Source organism: Symphodus melops (assembly GCF_947650265.1).
Source record: "Symphodus melops genome assembly, chromosome: 12".
Lineage (NCBI taxonomy): Eukaryota > Metazoa > Chordata > Actinopteri > Labriformes > Labridae > Symphodus > Symphodus melops.
The window spans coordinates 6728945-6749955 of NC_136702.1; the positions used below are offsets into that span (position 1 = coordinate 6728945).

Sequence of the window (21011 nt, forward strand, 5' to 3'; positions counted from 1 at the left end):
GTGTCTCACTGGGAATTATGATAAAGTGATTAAAATGTTTGAATGTGAGGAGCACAGAGGGCGGCATTGGTCTTTTACCTTGTAGAAGAAGTACTGAACAAGTTCAGCGATTCGGATGTAATAATAGTGGCCGTGAACGAGGAGCATCTTCTTCAGGTGTTTAAACTTTGGGATGGCGTAGTCACTATTCCTTGCTGCCTGTCGGCCCTCTTTACCCATAATGCCTTGAGGAAGAAAAAGAGGTTGTTAACATAAAATCCAATCCAGGATGTGAAACTGCCCTGATTTTAAATTCACTGAAGGTTGTTTTTCAGAAATCCATACATGGAAACTAAGATCTCATCGACTGCATGCTATCACCATACACCTGAGCCAACATGCTCGCACTAATGCAAAATCATAAACATTGTAAACACATTCACTTACTAATCATTTAGAAGCAGAATCGGCTTTTATTTCCAAGTACATTTACATATACATGTCTTTGTTTATTGGTGCAAAAACAGTTAAAGAGCATATTGCAGGTTAAAGACAAAACTTAACTAATCATAGGAAAATACGTTAACAATACTGTTTTTAAAGAAATTCTGAAATTAATAACCCACAGGGTCTCCTGGAGACGTTTTAGTACGTGTTCGCACGTCTTTGCTTTTTACTTCCGCATTCGGCTGTGACGTAACATGAGGGAGTCCCGCTGAATCCCCGTCTGTTTAACATAGAAAATCATGGATCCGAGTGTCACTCCCGTCAATAAATGGGAAGAAAATATGTATTCCTTTACATATAATGGTCCACTGGCTTATTATTCTGAACCTGTTAGATGTGATAGAGAGCAGAAACAGGCAGGATTAGAGGAATAACGGCCTCAGGAGAGAAGTGAAGCTGTGGTGTGAGGAGAGACCCGGAGCAGGCGTCCTGCTGAGTGACAGGTGTCAGCTCGCCATATATGGGCGAGTGCTGTGTTCACATCAGCATATGTAAAGTTTGTAATCACATTCAATCAATTAAAAAACTATTTGTAGAAGGTGCAAGTGCCGATCATTCACCTTTACATTGTATGGGAGTTGCTTGTAAAAACGGCAAATCTGTACAACGTATTACGGTGCCGCGCTGTGCGCGCGCGCGAGAGAGAGAGAGAGAGACAGACAGACAGACATAGAACCCGATTACACGGCCTGTGCAAATGCAGCTCTATGTCTTTATTGTTTATTCCTCATGCAGCCCAGTGCTCACGTTGTTATAGAAAATACAGTGTATGCTGCAGGATTCTCCTGACGTGAGTTCACAGCGCACGTAATCCACACAAACATGCACAACAGCGCACACACTCCACAGTTTAATGTGTGCACATATATTAGGCTACTACAAAAAGTATAAAGTTTTAATGGAATAGAGGACCGACAGACGTAAAGCTTGTGTTTCTGTTTGTTTCCAAACCGCGCGTTCCGTCTTTCCCCACTGCGCACACACAAACACACACACACACACACACACTCCACAGTTTAATGTGTGCACATATATTAGGCTACTACAAAAAGTTTAAAGTTTTAATGGGATAAAGGACCGACAGAAGTAAAGGTTGTGTTTCGTTTCGTTTCCAAACTGCGCGTTCCGTCTTTCCCCACTGCGCACACACACACACACACACACACACACACACACACGCTCTCTTGTAACAGAGTTGGATTTATAATAAATCTATGACTACATATATTAAAACAGACTGTCCGGTGTCTATTACGCTCACACTAGAGAATATAACAGAGGATTCCAGCAGATCAAATCATTAAACGCTTTCTGTCTGCGTATATAATATTTGATGTTAAACAGCCAGAGATTTAAATCATTAATAAGGAAACGCTTTTGTGTCTGATGCCGAAATATTCAACATGTCTGTTCGATCGTTTCTGAGGTTGTGGGAATAATTCACCAACACACACTATGAATAATCAGCCACTTACACTGTGCACCTGAATGTGCGCAGCGCAAATTACAAACTATTGCAGGGAGGCATCCTGTCTGTTCTCACTCACTACCACGTATCATTACTCCTCTTTAATCATGTTTTAGCCTGTTTTTTGTGCTTTAATTCTTTTGTGCTGCCTTCTAAATGTTTGTTTGTAAAGTGTTTGATGCTCTCGGTGCAAGACAAGTTCCCCCAGGGGCAATAAAGGCTTCATTCATTCATTCATACACAGATGCATGAAGCCGATCAAAGCAGAGTCAGAGAACGGGAGTCCCTTATGTTACGTCATATGACGCGTTGTTGAAAAAAAAGCACGTTCTAAACGGCTATGCTAAAACAGCCACTTTCTCCTCTAAATTAGAGCACTTGTGTGTTGTAGAACATATTAAAAAAATAACCTACTTATTTTACAGCCATTAACAGACTATATAAAATATTAATTCAAAAAAAAATTTAACCTGCAATATGCTCTTTAACATAACTAAAGCTAGTTAAAATAAAGCTAAAATAGTAAGTACTTTAAAAAAACCCCAATATAAAATAAGTAATTACCAATATATAAAATTGAATTTAAAACATGTTAAATATAAACAATAATAAAAAACATAAAATATACAAAGGGTGCATGAAAGAAAATACATTGAAAGTCCAGTGAGCATTAATGTAACACATAAGGTTTATAAATGGTCTATAAATGGTTTATTAATAGTTTATTAATGGCTTATTAATGTTTTATCAATAGTTTATTAATGGTTTATAAATGGTTTGTAAATGGTCTATAAATGGTTTATTAATGCTTTATAAATGGTTACTTAATGATTTTTTAATGGTTACTTAATGGTTTATTGATGTTTATTAATGGTTACTTGATGGTTTATTAATAGTTACTTAATGGTTACTTGATGGTTTATTAATGGCTAATGAATGGTTACTTAATGGTTTAAAAATGATTTATAAATGGTTTATTAATAGTTACTTAATAAACTATTTGAATAAAATTCAATGGTTTATAAATGGGTTATTAATAGTTTATTAATGTTTATAAACGGTTTATTAGTGGTAAAATATTTTTAAGTCCATTTAATGACGCTATGATGAACATTAAAAACAGCAACATGTTAACATCAGTCAAGCTGTTAAATATCAAGTCTTCTGTATCATTATGTAAGATGTATTAAAGCCTCGAATTATTTGTTATTGTGTACATTCACTGATGGATAGCCACAAGATGAATTATCTGGTTTTCGAGGGGGTTCAAAACATAAAGCGACACAGAGACATTCAACCACTCATAAAAGACTCTCACACACCAACCCACCAGCACATTAACCCTACATTGCCACGACATCCACACAATGCAAACAAGCTCAATGTTTCACATCACATATGACACTAATGACATATCTAGTGTGTGTGGCGTTGAAATTAGCTCACCAATGCCCACATGTGCTTCCAAGATCATGCTGACATCGTTTGCGCCATCACCGATGGCAAGGGTGATTGGGTGCTCCTTGGAGGCTTTAATTAGCTTCACAATCTGCAGAAACAGAAATCCATTCAAGTCATCTGATGTCTCTCAAGTGTATCTTGTTACGTTGGTTGAAGTTTTCTGTTCTCACCTGTGCTTTCTGCAGCGGAGCCATGCGGCAGCAGAGCACAGCACTACAGTTGCGACAGATCTCCAGAAAGATCTCTCTGTAATTTCCCGTCCCGGCGCTATCCGGGTTGGGCCTCAGTACTGCCGACAGAGTGGCACCGTCGATGATCAGACCAAAATCAAGGCAGTCCACTGACAACCTGGAACATAATGCCTCAGAAAAATCAGGAGGGGGCATTTTCACACGTCACAGATTTCTCACAACAAATCAGTCAGGAGTCTTGATGTGAGGTGAACACGCAAGATAGATGAACACAATGCAACCACTTTCAAACTGTAGCTCAAGCAAATAAGAGAAACTTTAGCAAACACAGCAAAGTGGTTGAAGATTATTTTAAAGGAAAAAAAGTCTCAAATTTGAAAGATTTGCTGCTTTTTGTCTTTAATTTTAAGAAACATAATCTGATTGTTAATATTTGGATTATTTGCTTAGTTAAAGACAATTACAAATGTTGCCATGGGTTCAAAATGCGAAGAGAATCGGCAGGTAACTCAGCTCTTCTGTATATACACATACATTCACTCATCATACCCTGAGATAGAGCGTTGTCTGAGAACAGTCCTGTTCAGTTCAAAGAGAACATCGTGCAGACTCTGCTCCTCTGTGCGTTTCTTGGTCAGCTCCAGGATCTGGGTGCTGCGGCGGAACAGTTTGCTGGCGTAGCAGGTCGCGGCAGCCGTCTCCATCTTGTCGCCTGTCAGTACCCACACTTTCATGCCCGCCTTGTGCAGCGACTCGATGGTGTCCGCAGCTTTCTCCTGTAGCCTGCGCATCAATAAGTCAATAAGTGATTCCGCCTCCACTGGGTCCGGTAAACACATCCGTCAAATCTTCAATCAGTCAATTACTAACGGGTGATAAGTTATCAATGCATGACCACCACGGTCCCTGACCATCACCAGATTATCTAATAGGAAGTCAAACTGTCAGGCAGCAGATCGATCAGGGAGGGAAAACTACCTTTACAGATCAATGCTGAGCTCCACCTTGTTGATGCACGAAAACAGTGAATACATTAGCAGAGAAGAACATAAAAAGGAGAAAAAGAGGAATAGCACTGCAATGAAAGTAGAAAGTCACCTATCGGAGCTCAGACTGAATCTTCTCTGCCCTCATGAGTCATTACAAGACTTTAAAGGCGACTTCATGACTCATTAATCTTCCCTTCTGTTCCCCTGCTGCTGCTCTGTTTTTAAACCTTACCTTTCCCCTCCCTCACTCAATCCCTCCCCCCTCTCTCTCTCTCTTTTTCTCTCTGCATGGCGACAAACCTGTCCTCCACTGCCGTAGCGCCCAAAAGCACAAAGTCCCTCTCGATGATGTCATAGGCCTGGGCCAGTCTCTGCTCCCTGTCCTGCAGGGCCAGCTTGGCTTCGTTAAGGCGATGACAGACTTCGTGGTATTCGGACTCTGACAGCCGTCGATAGGCGACACAAAGAGTCCTCAGCCCCTCCTGTGTTACAGTGAAGAACAGGAAAAGATGGAGGGTTAGCCGAAGATTTGATCCTACATGTACACTTTCTTACACCCTGGAAACAAATAAGAGTTTGCTCTAGTTTGGCGATTATGGCTTTTGAAGGGTGAATAGCAATACTTTACAAAAATAGAGGGGCATCAATTATTTTTTTTATTGCAACTCACAAGTGGAGTTACGAGCTGTTAACACAACACTGACATGTTATCACCTTGTAAAGTTTTTATTGTAAATGTGGGAGCGAACACAGAAGCAGCAGACAGACAGGAAGTGAGTCACTTATTCTCCCTTTCGCTCTGCTGACAGTCGCTGCTCACAGTCTCTCCTGACTGTTTTCTATTATTATCATGTACACGTCCTTATCTTTGTCACTTATTATGTGCTGAGCCAAACTGGGAATGTTGTACCTCATCAGCTGTTCCTTATTAAACCAAAAGAAGCAGCTGAAAGATGCTAAAATATGATGTCGAGCTGAAAGCTACAGAGTCGGCTGCTTGTTATTTAAAGGTAAAGAATTGTATCTTCTGTCATTAATACGTAAAATTGATAGATTTTTATGGTGAAAAAAACAACAACATGTATAAGAAAAACGACACTTTGATTTGATGAATCCAGCAGCCGATTTCTACAATTTTTTCCAACATATTTTTGTTTATGGTTGAGTTTTGATTCATGATTCTTTGCAGGAGCATTTAAACCGTTGTGGAAGAAGACGTTTTTTTTCCACCATATTCTCTATTTTAATATCTTATATTGAGCAGGTTTTCACTTTTGTGATGATCTGTTGGTTTGCTTACCTCAGCATCTTCAACAAAAACAGACCGGGAGTGAAGCTAGTTAAGCTTGTTGGCGTTGACTTGAATGATCTTGTCCATATTTGTCAAATAAGAGCCACTCAGAGGCCTGGAAGACCTTCAGCACTTTCTGAGTTTAGACTTTTGCCAACATGGAGGAGGTTCACTTATGTTAAGAAGGTCTGACGCTGTTGTCCCATCAGACAACATACTTCTAGGCATTGTCATCAGTACACTTATACTATGGACAGTAGGTCCTTTAACTCACTCCCATCCATACATAGGAGTCATGTTTGACATGTATGTATTTATGTCTTTGTGCTGTTTTTAGGATGTGTATTGCCTGACATCTGTTGCAAACACAATTGCCCCTCAGGGACAATAAACATTTTCCAATCCAATTTAAAAAATCTTCTCCAAGACCCAGAGGCTTAGAAAGACTTATGGACTATCCCTCCATAATATGTCTGCCAAATCAGGACGTGTGCATCAAGGTATCATGTAGTGGTCAAACTGTGCACTTACTACAGCATTCTGCTCCACTCGGGCTTTCACCTGCTCCACCTTCCCCGACACCACCCGAGGAAAAATGGACGAGTCTGCCCCCTTACAGAACAGCAAGTATTCTCCTACAACAAACAAACACACAAAAACACACACACACACACACAAATCATTCCACCACAGGTCACAGATAAAACATGTTAACATATCATTGTCTGTATCTGACGTCTGTGTATGAGCTCATCTCACCTGAGCTTGATTTGACTATGACGCTCATTCTCCTCCTGACAGAGTCAAAGTTCAGCACGTGGAGAAGCTCGAACCTGAAACACACACAGTGTTCACATGAAGCAGGTTTGTTAGTTTGTCTTATTTCTGGTTTCTGACAATATTTTCATTAGTCTTCTGAAGTTTTTTTCTAACAGGTTGCGAGCTCAGTGAAGCAAGTCCACTGCTCCGTTCTGACCTTGGGACATCAGAGATTCAAAGTTGTATACTTCCGATCCCAAAACACTTTACTTGCATGAAATGCCTTTTGCTGTTTCACTCTTTCCACATTTAAGTGAAGGATCCCCCTTTTTCTGATTCAGATTCTAGCCCTTGTTTAAGATCCTTCAAGTCATTAAAAATGAAGCAACGATAAAGAATATTTCAGACAAACGTTTCAGATTTGAATCTTGTACATTTAAGTAGTGGTAGTTTTTTTATGAAGGGATAAAACAAATCAGATTCCCAGATAAAAGGTAAAAAAAAACAAAACTGTGAAAACACCCTTTAACCTTTTCTTTCCTACTACCTCCAATTTGCTGGATAACCCCCCCCCCCTCTCTCCAGCTCCCCTGCTTTTCTAAAATAGCTCACTATTGACAGGCCACTGCAGAGAGCGATGCAGAGAGAGAGGGGTGGTTACATGAACACTTCCCACGGATCAAACATTAGACCCTCTCCACAAACCCGCTCTCTAATGGATTCTCGCTGCCTTTCATTCTCACAGATCAGTCGGGGCATTTTGATCTGATCGAGCAGTTTCTAAAAACAACCCCGATGCCCACTCTTTTGTGGTTGTAGCTTTCTTGTGGACTGAACATGAAACTCAATCTGAGAGCACTTTCTCCCTGCAGGCAGCTGATGTATGACCACAACTCCATCAGCTGAATTACTCCTGTTTTATCCCCTGTGGTGTGTAACCGCAGCCGACCAACCTCTCAATCTCATCATCTTTGTTGAGGATCTCCATGTAGTTGTCTCTCAGTCTCAGATAGGTGTAGCCCAGCCTGGCGACAAGAAAGCGGAAGAGAAAGACAAGAAGGATTATTTGAAGTCTGACAGAGAGGATCCATACACACACGCAGGATTACTGTCCTGCATCGCGCTTGAAAAGGCAAAAGGACGCATTTAGAGTAACTTGAGCACAGTGTGTACAGATACTCTTCACTACTTCACGTGTAAAAGCAATAAATCAGAGCAGCACCATGTGGTCAGGCCGTTTGAACCATGTTTTTACATGTTGCTCCGGCTGAGAAATATTGATTTTACCACATGCCTGTTTATTTAGGGATGGAGATGTCACAGCAGAGAGCAGACACAACATCGGAAAGACCCGTTTGGATACGAAAGACGTCATTCAGCTTGGAACTGATGTGATGTAAAAACTCTGCACAATCGTTTCTTAATGTGTGAGGATTTGTCTTTTGTTTCCAGTTTGTCTGTTCATTGTGTGGTTAGGTGATGTTTCACTGCATTGCACGGCAGCCTGGTTGGGCCTGGTTACACTACTTTGTTTGCAGACTCTACAGTTTTAAACAGGAGCTTTTCACAAAAGCTGCCTTGCTGACACAATGTTGGTCACGTTAGCAGGGAGGACAGCATGAGGAGGTCTGCGTGTGAGCGGCTTGATGCAGTGATTAAAAACAAAGTCAAAGTCAGATTTATTTATATAGCACATTTTCATACGACAGAGACTCGCAGACTCAATGTGCTTTAAAACAGAAAAACAACAAAGATCAAATAGTTTCAGTGCATTTTAAATGATTTCTGTCGCATCAAATCTTTATTTTGATTCAAACTGATGATTAAAGACAGAAAGGGAAAAGTTCCCAACGTTAATCGAATCTTGGCAAAAAGCTTTTTTGTATTTTGCAATATAATAATCTGGATAGAAAAGCAAATACAAACTTAAAAAAAAAAAAAAAAAAAACACTTTCCAATTCGTGTTGTCGTCTTACCTTTTCATTCCCTCCACCAACGCCACCTCATCCGGCGAGGAGGAGATGTAGAAGGAAGTGGGCCGGCCCTGATGGATGCCTCTTTTGATGCCATCCACCGTCTCCTCCTCCTTCACCTGCACCGTGTGACACAGACACAGCGCCCGGAAAAACAGATCCTCGTGTTCCTACGGACACAGAGCAATGTCACGACAGTAATCCTGCAGTGTTGGAGCCTTTTTAGGACATGTTTATTCTGCATTTACTATTTTTTGGAACTTCCCGGAATTGCACGACAATAAAACAGCCTGTGTATTGTTTTTAAAGTCATCTACGCGTCTAGGTTTTTTTTTCAGCGCCCGTCTCTGTGGTCGTTTGTTGTTGCTGCATGCTGACGACAGATTCTCTCATGAAATCTGAACAAATCTCTGTTCCAACTGTCAGTAAAGGAAGTGATTCATCAAGCTTCTTCGTACCAGTTGATGTTTTTTTTACCATGTCTTTAACATTAGGGATTTGTTCATATCAAAATGTCAAACGTAATTTACCGCCAGCTTGGAAATATGACACGTTCCTCTTCAGTTGTGTTTCATAAGTTTCTTTTTCCTTGGCTCTATCTGTTGCTGAGTTAGTGCAGCCAAGAGTCTATTCAGGCCGGATTTAGAAGACGGTTTACTTTGTCAAACACACACAAACACTTACTCTCCTGTATCCTCCAGGTGAAGAATCAATCATGTCTATACTGGAGGCAGCGCTGAGGATTTGGCCGTTGCAGATGGCATGTGGGATGTAGACATTTCCATCCACACAGCATTCAATAAACTCCATGTTGTTCTCTGTCAGAGTGCCCGTCTTATCAGTGAACACATACTCCACCTGGGAGGGAGGAATACAAAGCGGGTGAGGTAAGGGCACGTCTGCATATAGCTCAAAAACAGTGAGTGTGTAATCGCGTACCTGTCCCAGCTCCTCATTAAGGTCGGAGGTGTTAACCTGAGCTCCCTCTCCCAGTTCCTCGTCGAACATTTCCTCGTCCCATGTGATGAAATAAGAGCCGAGGAATTTCTGCATCTCCACCGTGACGTACATCGACACGGGGATGATGTAATTAAACAACACCATGAAGGCCAGGAAGTCTGTGAACGCTCTGATCACCTGGAGCGGAGATGAAGACAAATGATTTGACTGTTGATGAGAAGGGATATGAGGATCGAGGGTTAAGACGATGTTTCTGAAGTTCAGAGGTTGACGAACGCACCACAGGGCGCTGCCGCTCATTCTCAGTCCTGTGGTTGTACCAGGGCTCGTCTCTGTCGGGGGACCACTGCCAGGCGTATTTCAGAACAGTGTTGATCACTGCTTTACTGATCAGGATGCACAGGTACACTATGAGAAAGGCATTCATCGACCTGCAAAAGACACAGAGGACAGATCAGGGAGAGGAAACCGAGAATGTGGAAGTCCTGAAGACACTGAACTGTGCAGTTATAGAAGTCAAGAGGTCATCATACTTCTCTACAGCAGAACGCTTCTGAGATTTAGACTGGTAATTAAGCGCCATTTTGGTCTCCATACCAGTGTAGACTGCAACAGCTAAGAGGAGTAAAAAAACAGAGTTATAAAGGCATTAATGACATCAACATGCCTTGAGGATGAAGAATATTCAGGACAAGTAAATTAGTTTGTTACTACCATAAATATGTTGCGTGTTCTTCAGTGTCGCTCCTCTAAGGAGCAAGTTTTCAGCGCCAAGTGGTCTGCAAAAACAGAGTCTTACTTTTTTAGGAAACACATTAAAAGGTATTTGATTAATCGAGAAATATAATTGGCCTTGGAATACAAGATAAAAAAATAAAAAGGCACACTCACCTCGCCACTGGCTCTTCTTTGTCCTTGTAAATATTGATGCGTCCCACAAATCTGCAGGAGAAAAAATAAAACAAAAACACAAAACGGAACACAAAATATAAACAGAGGCAACAGAAGAGGGTTTGTTTTTTTAAGAGGTTGCAGCTGATGAATTTAGTGCAGAGCTTTATCAGGGAGCATATGTCACACTCACTTGTAGAGGTCAGGCTGCGGTTGTTCACATTCAATAGTGGCATGTAGCGAGTTCACCTCCTGCTCTGTTCTAAAGGCCATGGTATCAGGTATAGCATAATAGGTCTGACACAGAAAGGTGGAGGAAGGGGGGAAAAACGAAGAAGAAGAAGAAAAAGAAGAAGACAACAGAGGAAAATGTCAGCGACACAGCTACTAATGAGAGCAGGGTTCATCTGACTCCTCCGCCCGGCCTCCAGCAGATTCTCTAAATGACAGGTGAGCTGCTGCAGAGGGTCAGGAGAGGACTGCATGCTGGGAGGTGGGAGCACATCAGTGGGGGTCGCCTCGAGGGCATGTCCAAGAAGGGTGGGTGGAGGGTTCTGCACAGTGGGACGTGTGTGCGTTCAGCCACGCATACGGTCGTATGAGTGACACCAATGAACATCAGAGGAGAAGTGGAAATGTGAAATCTGCTGTGTGACGGTGTGGCCCCGGCATTATTATGTATATGTGTTCATCTGTTCATTGGTGGTTGGATTTAGCAGCTACTGTTGGTATATTTGCTAAAAAAAAAAATAGTGTTCATAAAAAAACTTGAAAGGCCGTGAAATGAAGCTTTAAAGACCTCCGGAATCATAAATCCTTCCTGTTTAAGTTGAATGGATTTAAAGTGAAGTTCAAATACATCCAATGTCAGTCATGCACTCTTCTTGGCACCTTGTGACTCGACTCCCCGTCCAGGCTGGCAGTGGTAACGTAGCAGGTCCCGTCATGGCGGCTGGACGAGAGCAGGATGAGGTCGCAAGGGAAAGTCTCGTCCTCCCTCACGATGACGATTTCCCCCACCTGACAGAGACAGACACATCGCACACCACCTTGAATAATGAATGAGGACTGTTTTGACGAGAGGTTTCTTGTAAACACGGAGAGTAACAGACAAAGACACAGACCTGCTGGTAATCATCTGCTCACCCTTTACCATTCCTCTTTTTTTTTCTTTTTTTTTTTTTCAAAGGATTGAGAAGTTGCATAACGGATTATTCTAGCGGAGCAGCTTAAGCTCTGATAAATCCCATCTCCACGGTGACCGTACACATGACACAGGCTCTCTGATTTTGCATGATTAATATACTCATCATTATTCCTGCTCCCAATTCACACTCTAATCCTCTGTGTTTGATCTATGGCTGTGAGAAACCTTGGTACAAAAAAACGCAGGGAGACAGACGGAGAAGGAAAGCGACAGAAGGTACAGAGAGAGAGAGAGAGAGAGAGAGAGAGAGAGAGAGATGGGTGGAGACAGTAACATAGAAATAGAATGAGAGACTGTGTGCATTTTGATGTTGAAAAAAACTGAACACTACCAATAACACTCAGTGAAAACTGCTATTGCAACCAAAACGATATCACTGTGTAGCTATTACCTCTAGGCAGAGGATCCCTGTCAAGTCTCTGCACACTTGACAGTAGTAGCAGATGCAGCAGAAATTAAATATACCTGCACCCATTATATACCCTCCCGCACAATAGTGAAACAAGCCTGTATCTACTATCTTTAGATCTATATAGGAGCTGCTGAGCTTAGCACATCTTCTTTCATTCACGCTGGGATGATGTGAGATTTCTGCAGAGTCGTGTGTTGGCACGGTGAAGCCGGCTCATGTGATCCCTCAGTCCGCATGCCAGGAATCAGACTACTCATAGAAGTAGAACAATATTATGGTGGTCTAATTGACGCCTGAATTTGCAGCCATTGTAAATACTTTACCGTGTTCATCAGTCTCTGAAATGTATGACCCATTCATTAAAGCTAGTATGAGGACATTCTTGGCTGGTTTTGGAAGTGTCTAGCGAAAATTCCACTCTGACCCTTTTTTTTTTTTTGATCATGCCTTTAAATCCCTCTATTTCAGCCCTGCTCAGAACAGGCTGTCTCTGTGTCTGTAGCTTTAAATGCAAATAAACTGTGTCTGACCACGCCCCTCTCTGGAAGGGATCACGTGGCTTGGGCTTTTCTCTCTCCATGCTGTCATGGTTTCAATGAGAAGGCAGACTCAGAGGGCAGAACAAACACCACGCTGTGGGAGTGGCACCCACCTGGGGGAGGGGTTACTACACTTTGTGATGTCATGAAGTGAAAATCTGCAAAAGACCTTTTTGAGCACACATTTTCTGAAAAAAGAGCAGGCAAACGATGGAGGACGGATTTTTCTTATAATTGGGGAGTTTGTTGAGTCTCGGGATACATGAGAAAATATATGAAAATATGGTAAAGTGTATTTTGAATAATATTTCGCCTTTAAAAAAAAAAGTCAATTTAACATGAATTTCGATAAAATATAGTATTCATCAATAACAGTAGAAACTACGAAACTATACAAACAAACTCATATCATTTATATTACTGCTAAAACAACACATGAATAGATAGTATCATGCATGCATTTTGATGTCTAATGGATGACTAGGCATGTCCAAGAATGACAGTGAGCCACACTGGCAAACAATAATCTGCTGATGCATCAGAATGACACAAGATAACATCAAGGGATGATGACAGGAGTTACTAAACTTTTGAAATACATCCGTCCTGTTCATTTTCAGAAGGGGACTCAAGCAGGGTGCTCCAGGGGACACTGTCACTGTTCCTCTACTACAGTTTCAGGGCCATTAATTGGTTGGAAAGTCAAAAAGAGAGAGCAAGACAGGACGCCAAAAAAGTTAGAGAGGAGGGCTGCAGAAGACAGGAAGGGGGGGAGTGTGGAGGCAGTTATAGAAAAATGGAGCTATGCAGCAGCTCGCTTTGTGGCCTCAGGTGCTGCACTGCTCTAATGAGGCCATTCTTACCCGTAGCTTGTGACTCTGCGTCCTCACCACCTTCCCCTGCTGCACCACGTCCACTGGACACTCGTTTATAGAACAGTCAGCCTTGTGCCTGAGCCAGTCCTCATAGCCCTGAGAGAGAGAGAGAGAGAGAGAGAGAGAGAGAGAGAGAGAGAGAGAGAGAGAGAGAGAGAGAGAGAGAGAGGGGATAGAGAACAAGATTTTGAGGGGCAAACACAAAGAGGGAGCCAATGTGTTTGTTGGCAGCAGGGAACAAAGGATATAGATTATTGTGCAAAGAGAATTGGGGCCAGAGCAGAGTGCGAGATCAGAGGGGGGAGAGGTGAAAGTCATACTCAGTAATTAATTAGCATTGTGCTCTCCGAGTTTAGTGACCTGTTTCCTGGATTTCTAGCCAACATGTCATGTTTTAGATTTATGTCCCAGTAAAGCTCTGGCTTCCTTAGCCGGAGCGGCTCCATCTATCACTGATAGTACCCCATCCCTCTGTAGCTGGACATAGCAGAGGGGATGCATCTCCCTGGGGCCTGGGATCCTCAGCTAGACTGATTAACAGAGGAGACCATTCATTATCATATTTCTCACATCACCAGACATATTCAATGGCATGTCCTTTCACTGAGAGTGGAATGTGTATATACAGAGAATAGTAGAGAATGTGTAATTGAGGCCGGGAGTGTGTGTGTGTGTTAAGGGGAGCGATCCTTTTTAGGAAATGCACGCATATGTTTGCGTTTGCGTCGTACCTGTTTTATGGCGGTGACAGTTATAACAAAGAAGAGAGGCAGGCCGCTGGTGACTGGGCTGGTGGGGGTGTCGATGATGAGCTGTGGGAGGAAGATGCAGAAGGGGGGGAGAGGATGAAGGGAGGATGAGAGAAAAAAAAGTAATGGGGGGAGAGGAAGCTGATAAATGCAACGCTGAGTAAGGAAGTGCAGCAGGGAGAATAATAAGGAAACAAGCTGCAGTCCAGCAAAGTTCAAGTATCCATGTAATTGAATCTCCTTTGATTTCCTCTATCTGCATTAAGAGAAGATATTCTGTGAGAGCTTTAACTTCTTAAAGGTTGTTTGTACAAGATAATGTGAGCGGGTTGTTCGAGTGGAATAGGACTCCGATGGCGTGAGCAGGACCCTAACACAAACCTACAGCCAGAGCTGTTACCACAGAGACGGCCAACTCTGTAGATTTCTCTATCAGAGCATACCGGTTTTTTTGCACGTTTTAACGTCTTTTGTCTGCTGTTCTCGTCTCCTTTCTCCTTTTATGCACAGTAAACTGCACAACATCTAATTAACTGGACTTTTGTCCACAGATTAAAATGATCTCGAGTCACCAGAGGATAAGTCGTGTCTGTGCTTTAGCCAGGCCAATCAGAATCAAGTATTTAACATAGCATGGTAACAAATATCCTCAAATCAGTTTATTTGCAGTTGTTAGGAGGAATAAAAACTAGACTACACAAAAAGAAGAGAACAGTATCGCTCCTGTCTGCCATGCCTTCTTCGTGCCATTAAGCAGGTGAAGTATTTCACACACAGCTGATAAAACCCACAGCACACAAACACGCAGGCCGTGGCAGCAGGAAGTGACTCTCTGGTCAACTTAGGCCAGTTAAGATATTGTTGTCCTCTTCTTCCCTCCTCGTCTGTGATGAATTTGTTCTTGCGTGATTACTCAACGTTTGCTGCACTGTCGTGGCTCAAGGAAAAAGTTGTGTCTCTTTGACTCTGATCGAGTCGGACAGACTGAGCAGTCCACAACTCATCATTTCAAGATATTATGAGATACCATGATGTCGGCAAGTTGAAATGATGTTGGAAATCTTCATCAAGGTAACTTTCGAGTCAGCTGAAGGGTTCAACTGTGAATATTTGATCGTTATAGTATCATAGTTTCTAATTCATTTTTTTTCTCTCTGCGTGTGTTTAAGTGTGGCTGAACAGTGAGGAGTGTATTGTTGTTGTGTTTACATGTATTGATGAATATTTTAATCATGTTGTTGTTGAAATCTTGTTGACCCTCAGCTCCTTTTTAATTGGCTAGAGCACATGATGCCTGTTTTTTTTTATTTAACACACCCAGAGACGCAGAGTGAGATTTAGGATGGGTTTTTTTGTTTCTGTTTAAAACAAATGGAAAGCTTGGAGAGTATTTCAGATAAGAATTCATTATTCTTAAGAATTAAGAATTTGAGATTACAAATTTACCAAACAGAGGTGGCAAAGTTAACACAGCTTATTGTTTTCTTAAAAATAAAAAAATAAAAATAAATTAAAAAAAAGAACTCACCTGGACTAGAAATATGACCAAGAAGTAGAAGTTAGCTATTCTTCTGAACTGCTCAAATAAATTCTTGGGCACAAAGTTCCAGAATGTGTACTGTGAGAAAAAGAGAGACGGCAGCATTACTATCACACAGACACAGACAGAAGGAGAAGGAGAATGAGAAACAAAGGCATATCATCCTCCAGCCCCTCTGGCAGGAGAACTGGTGACGCACCGCTTGACGAACCCAAGGAAAGTAAAATGTGTCATCCTTAAAAACATGTTCACAAAAGAGATTACATGGTTGTCTAAATATGAAACAAAAGAAGAACAGCATGATGATAAACAATGCTTCGGCACTGACTCACACAGGGGTTGTGGATCACTCACCTTGGAGGAGACGATGCGGTTGTCGGGGTAACGCTGAGGGATGTAGGCCTCAGCTCCCGGAGGGGGTTCTTTATGCCCGATGTACACCGTCCGACTGTCCACCCAGATCTCCTCCCCCACACACTGACAGAGAGAGAGATTTATGGAGAGATATAAATAGCAATACAGGTAGGGAGAGAAATGGGGTTAATTCACACTGTTCATTCTCAAGAGCGTGTTACCATTAGGCGTACATCATCACGACTAAAACGATCCAACATTACACTGAGTCATCCACACTCACTTACACCTTCAAGTCACAACACACATTTATTCATAAGCTGGCTGTTAGTAACTGCACAAACATAACATGGACTATATAAGACGTGTTTTTTGTATTAAAGGCCACCTGATGTGTGCTATTTTCTTTTCTTTTTGTGTGTGGAGGGAGGGCTGTTTTTGCCTTTACTTGATAGAGCAGTGGATGGTACGGAGCGACGGTGAGGAACGACATGACTGAAGAGAGCCACAGGTCCATTTTTTTTTTTACAATTCTCCGTAAGTTATTTATCAAACAGAAATGTGGAGAATTCAAGTTTCTGTTCTGAAACAGGACAAACGTACCCTTTTAAACTAATACATATTGAATATATACCAGCTTTAAGTATGGGTGTTTAGAAAATTGCAAATCGGCAGGAGATCTATTGGGGGGAAAAAAGATGAATTTAATAATCAAAGTCGCAGCTCTTTAGTGTGCTGGTGTGGCTCAGTCGGTAGAGCTGGTGCCTCGTGTACAAAGGGAAGGCTACAGTCTTTGTAGCACTGGTTGCAAGTTTGGCTGCAACTGGTTCTGTTGCTATTTGGTGCATGTGCACAGCACTCCCACTCTCTCCCCCCACGGTCACTGTCTCTTTTCAGCTGTCCGCTCAATAAAGGCGAAAAACAACAACGCCAAATAGAATATGTTGTCATATTTTTGTCATTTATCGACACACTTTTTCTGCAGGAGCGTACTTTAGCCTGCTCTCAGTTCCATTCCATGTTAACTTTTTTTTATGAATGTTATTCTTTTGTTTGCCTCTAACAGTCCAATGACTAAAGATAAAAGGCAAATAAAGAGTGTTTGAAAACCTGCATCCAAGTTCATCTCTGATCTATATCATCATCGTCAAAGTGGCTCCCCAAGGAACAACAGAGTGCATTCTGGGAGTTTAGCAGAGCAGATATTTTCCCAAGGTGTCCCCTCTTTACACAGAACTGTTGGAAGAAAGATTTCCAAGGAAAAAAATAAACAAAAGTCAAGAGTCCACTGCATTCAGCTGTTTGTTTCCATCTGGCCTCCTACATGGCTCCTAAAGCGTCACTCTGAGTGGGCAGTGTGAGCGTAGCCTTTGGCAGAGCAGCCTGCCTGACACAGCTCAAACCGAAGTGTTGACCATTAGCAGAAAAGTTCTGGAACAAGCACTTCAGAGGAAGCAGCGCTCCACTGCTTAAAATGTCCTCAACTTTTTGGCAGAGGTGTAGCTAACCGCTGCCAATGAACAAATCTTTTAATGTTCGCACGTCCCCTCACTAACCTTGTACATCTAAATGCAAACACTTTTTAAAAAGTTTACACTCGAGTACAACATTAAACACACATCCTTTGTTGAGCTTGGATTAAAGATAAAGGTAAAGCAGAGGGGAATGTAACTACTCCGAGTGACATCTGAAATAAAAGGAAAAAAAAGATGTTGAAGTCTTTCTAGATTTTGCTGCTTTGCAAGCAGCAAAATCTCAGCGTCACAAATCTAAACTTATCCACAGTGATCAACAGGCGCTTGGCAGTGGGATAAAAATAGAAAATGAGCCAACAGTGGTAGCTGACTTGAGACCCCTCCAAAACGTGTGTGTGTGTGTGTGTGTGTGTGTGTGGAGGGGGGGGTGTTTACAGTCAAACGGAAAGAGAGAAATGGAAAGTTGTGCGTAGTGTAACAAGAGTAAAAATAAACACAATCACAGCGAGTGAGAACTTCACTGTCTGCACCAGCAGGAAAACAACATTCTTAAACAAGGTTTGAAAAGAACTGCTGTCTAGTTAAAATAGTCCAACTGTTATTTAATCTAGTGTTTGTCATTTAGTTTCTTTCATTGGTATATCAGCAGTTCTTGATGGGTAATCTCCTCAAATTAAATGAGATGTTTCCAAGTGTTCCTCTGATTTAAGGAGTCATTATTTAAAGATGACTTCATTAACATGGTAAGCCTTGGAACAGGTTTGGTCATAATGTAGCTAACAAACTATTTCCAGCAGTAACAATAATGTCTCCGTGAAGATACCAGAAACCACATTTTAAGTCAACGCAGAGACAAGACTACGACTGTGTCCCTGAAAATCTTGTATAGTCAGACAAAGCCGGAGATATTTATCCACCTATCCATCTTTTCTCTGTACAGCTTTTCCCGTTCGGGGTCTCGGGAGGCTGGAGCCGATCCCAGCTGTCACTGGCTGAGAGGCGTGGTTCATCCTGGACTGTTCACTGGTCACTCAAAGGCAGGCTGACATACTGTACGTGTATAGACACAGACATAGCCACAGTGATATTCACACCTATGCATGTCTTTGGATTATGGGAGGAAGCCGGAGTACCCGGAGAGAACCCACGGATGCGCAGGGAGAACATGCAAACTCCACCCAGAGACACCCTGTTCAACGGGGATTTGAACCAGAAACCTCCTCAGGGCGAACCCTTGCACCGCCATGCAGCCCAAAGATATTCAGTTGAAGTTAAATGTACAGACAAAAGCAGACATCTAGCTTTATTATCACCATTAACAATATCATAATAATGGTGTAAAGCATATCAAATAGCTTTGTTAATATATCAGATCAACACAAGTCCACTCGTACTTTCATCGAAACATTTTCCTCCTTCATTTTCATGTCTTTGATTTCATCATTTGTATCATTTGATGTCCATAGTTTACTCCGCATCCCCTGCCAGTGTGTGTGAGTGTGTGAGTGTGTGTGTGTGTGTCACACTCCTGACAGTGTGACGGAGGGAGAGAGATGGACAAAGACACAGAGAGATTGCATTGTGGTTTGCAGTTATCTGATCATTAATCCTCACTGATCCGTATCAACCCTCGGCCCACTGTTCCCTCTTCACTCTGCAGCACTATCAGACAAAGTGGCTGGCTGGTTGGTTGCTGGACACCGAGGCTTTGTCTTTATTAACAACACTAAAACAGCCCCCGAGCACAGAGGCTGCTCTTACATCACCATCAGTCATTAATGATGACGAGATGGATTTGATAGCAGAGATGATCCCACCATGGAAACTTTTACTTTCCTGTTAGTAGTTGTACAGTAGTTGACTCTCTGAGGGGGGATTGTTTTAAACTCTATGAACTCTGAATTTAAACTGAAGTAACAGGCTTAATAATATGGCTTTCTACTTTTGCACTTCACAGGACAATGGACGTGTATAGTTCCATTGTGGAAAAGCCACCCCTGACCCTGCAGTCTAATAATCTAGCCTCACTGTACCCTTGATGCAGCTCCTTTAAACCCCTAGAGATGTAATAAAAGGTACACACCATTAACTGCTCTGATTAAATGGTCGTGTCCCACCCCTCCCCCACTGGCCCGCGAGCAGGTACTGCTAATTAAGTCACAGATCAAATTCGTCTGACTGCGCTCTTCCCTGATGAACATGTTAACAGTGCACAGGATGTTGATGCACACACATCATGATTACACAACACATGTGTAAGATATAGTGTGTATTTTATAAGCCTTAGCTTGGAGATTTAATTCAACAATTAATGTTGTGTGAAAATATAAAATAATAATTGTAACAAATGTTTTTTTATTGTAAGTAGGGCTGTTAATATGAGCAAGTTAATAGCACTACATGAAGTTCTGAAAATTCACGCATTAATGTTTTAATCTGGATTAAAGGCATGCTATTTTGTTCCTTGATGTGCATCATTGATAAGTCTTTGCATTGGCTGCCTGTAGTAACAGTGATGGAAAAGAACAACACTGTTTGCCGCATCTTTGAATGTCACTTTAAAAACTCTTAGACAGCTCAGCTGACGAGTCAAAAATGTCCACCTCATGTAATCAAACATTTCACTTTTTTTTACCGTTCCTTTGAGCTGTTTTCATTGAGTTTTTTGATGCGTGAAGAGTTCCTTTTTTCATGGTTGCGTTAATGCCATAATCTTTAATCAATAAACTGCCCGGTATAACTTTTATGTGGCTATATCTGGGCTCACTGACAAAGCTAACATTAGCTCGTTGATGTCAGAGCAGTGAAAGTTTGAGAGAAAAAAATGTCTTGAGATGAACCATATGCCTCATAACTGACTTATCACATATAACATTTTGTTTTAAGATGATTTCAACAAGAAAGATTTATGAAAAGTATCACACAAAAATCCCTCAAATAACCAAGAACGATGCTATAATACAAAGCTAAAAGATTAGCAACACAGTTAGTGGTTAGCATAATAAGGTATTTCCACCCATTTCAACCTAGCATGAATAATACTAACTTTATGAATAGCTATATTTGTAAGTGAAACAACTTCATGCTTGCATTATATATAAGAGAGAATTGTCTTTCAGTTAGATCATATATCACTCGCCACAGTTAAAACCTTTATTTTGTAGAGCTTCTGATACTTCTTTTCTCTGACTTCTTTTTACAAAATGTACTGCTTCTCATAAACCATTTTCTTGCTTACAATAGTTTTATAGGCTCATTTTAATTTAATTCATTACATCTGCAAACTTATTTAATAATAAAAAGTGTAACCAAGAAGTATAAGCTAAGTTTTACTAAGCTAACAGACAAAATGACTTTAACGCTGTAGCAGCCAAGAAAATCTTTCCGGGGT

At 41.5% G+C, this 21011-nt stretch overlaps 1 protein-coding gene across 6 annotated transcripts in view; it reads right to left on the reverse strand.

Annotated features, from left to right (window-relative positions):
• Positions 1 to 21011, reverse strand: part of LOC306832506 (phospholipid-transporting ATPase IH-like) — a 35631-nt gene that overhangs the window by 10694 nt on the left and 3926 nt on the right. For all 6 annotated transcript variants that reach the window (XM_079357246.1, XM_079357245.1, XM_079357250.1 and 3 more), the window contains exons 2-22: positions 16146 to 16268; positions 15780 to 15869; positions 14234 to 14314; positions 13491 to 13598; positions 11361 to 11489; positions 10663 to 10766; positions 10470 to 10520; positions 10293 to 10357; positions 10112 to 10193; positions 9859 to 10009; positions 9558 to 9755; positions 9303 to 9476; positions 8622 to 8788; positions 7599 to 7670; positions 6646 to 6719; positions 6418 to 6521; positions 4896 to 5077; positions 4156 to 4389; positions 3586 to 3763; positions 3401 to 3503; positions 79 to 224 (exon numbers count right to left, since the gene is read on the reverse strand). In XM_079357246.1, coding sequence (XP_079213372.1) covers positions 79 to 224; positions 3401 to 3503; positions 3586 to 3763; positions 4156 to 4389; positions 4896 to 5077; positions 6418 to 6521; positions 6646 to 6719; positions 7599 to 7670; positions 8622 to 8788; positions 9303 to 9476; positions 9558 to 9755; positions 9859 to 10009; positions 10112 to 10193; positions 10293 to 10357; positions 10470 to 10520; positions 10663 to 10766; positions 11361 to 11489; positions 13491 to 13598; positions 14234 to 14314; positions 15780 to 15869; positions 16146 to 16268 — 2616 coding nt within the window. The remainder of the gene's footprint in view (positions 1 to 78; positions 225 to 3400; positions 3504 to 3585; positions 3764 to 4155; positions 4390 to 4895; positions 5078 to 6417; positions 6522 to 6645; positions 6720 to 7598; positions 7671 to 8621; positions 8789 to 9302; positions 9477 to 9557; positions 9756 to 9858; positions 10010 to 10111; positions 10194 to 10292; positions 10358 to 10469; positions 10521 to 10662; positions 10767 to 11360; positions 11490 to 13490; positions 13599 to 14233; positions 14315 to 15779; positions 15870 to 16145; positions 16269 to 21011) is intronic.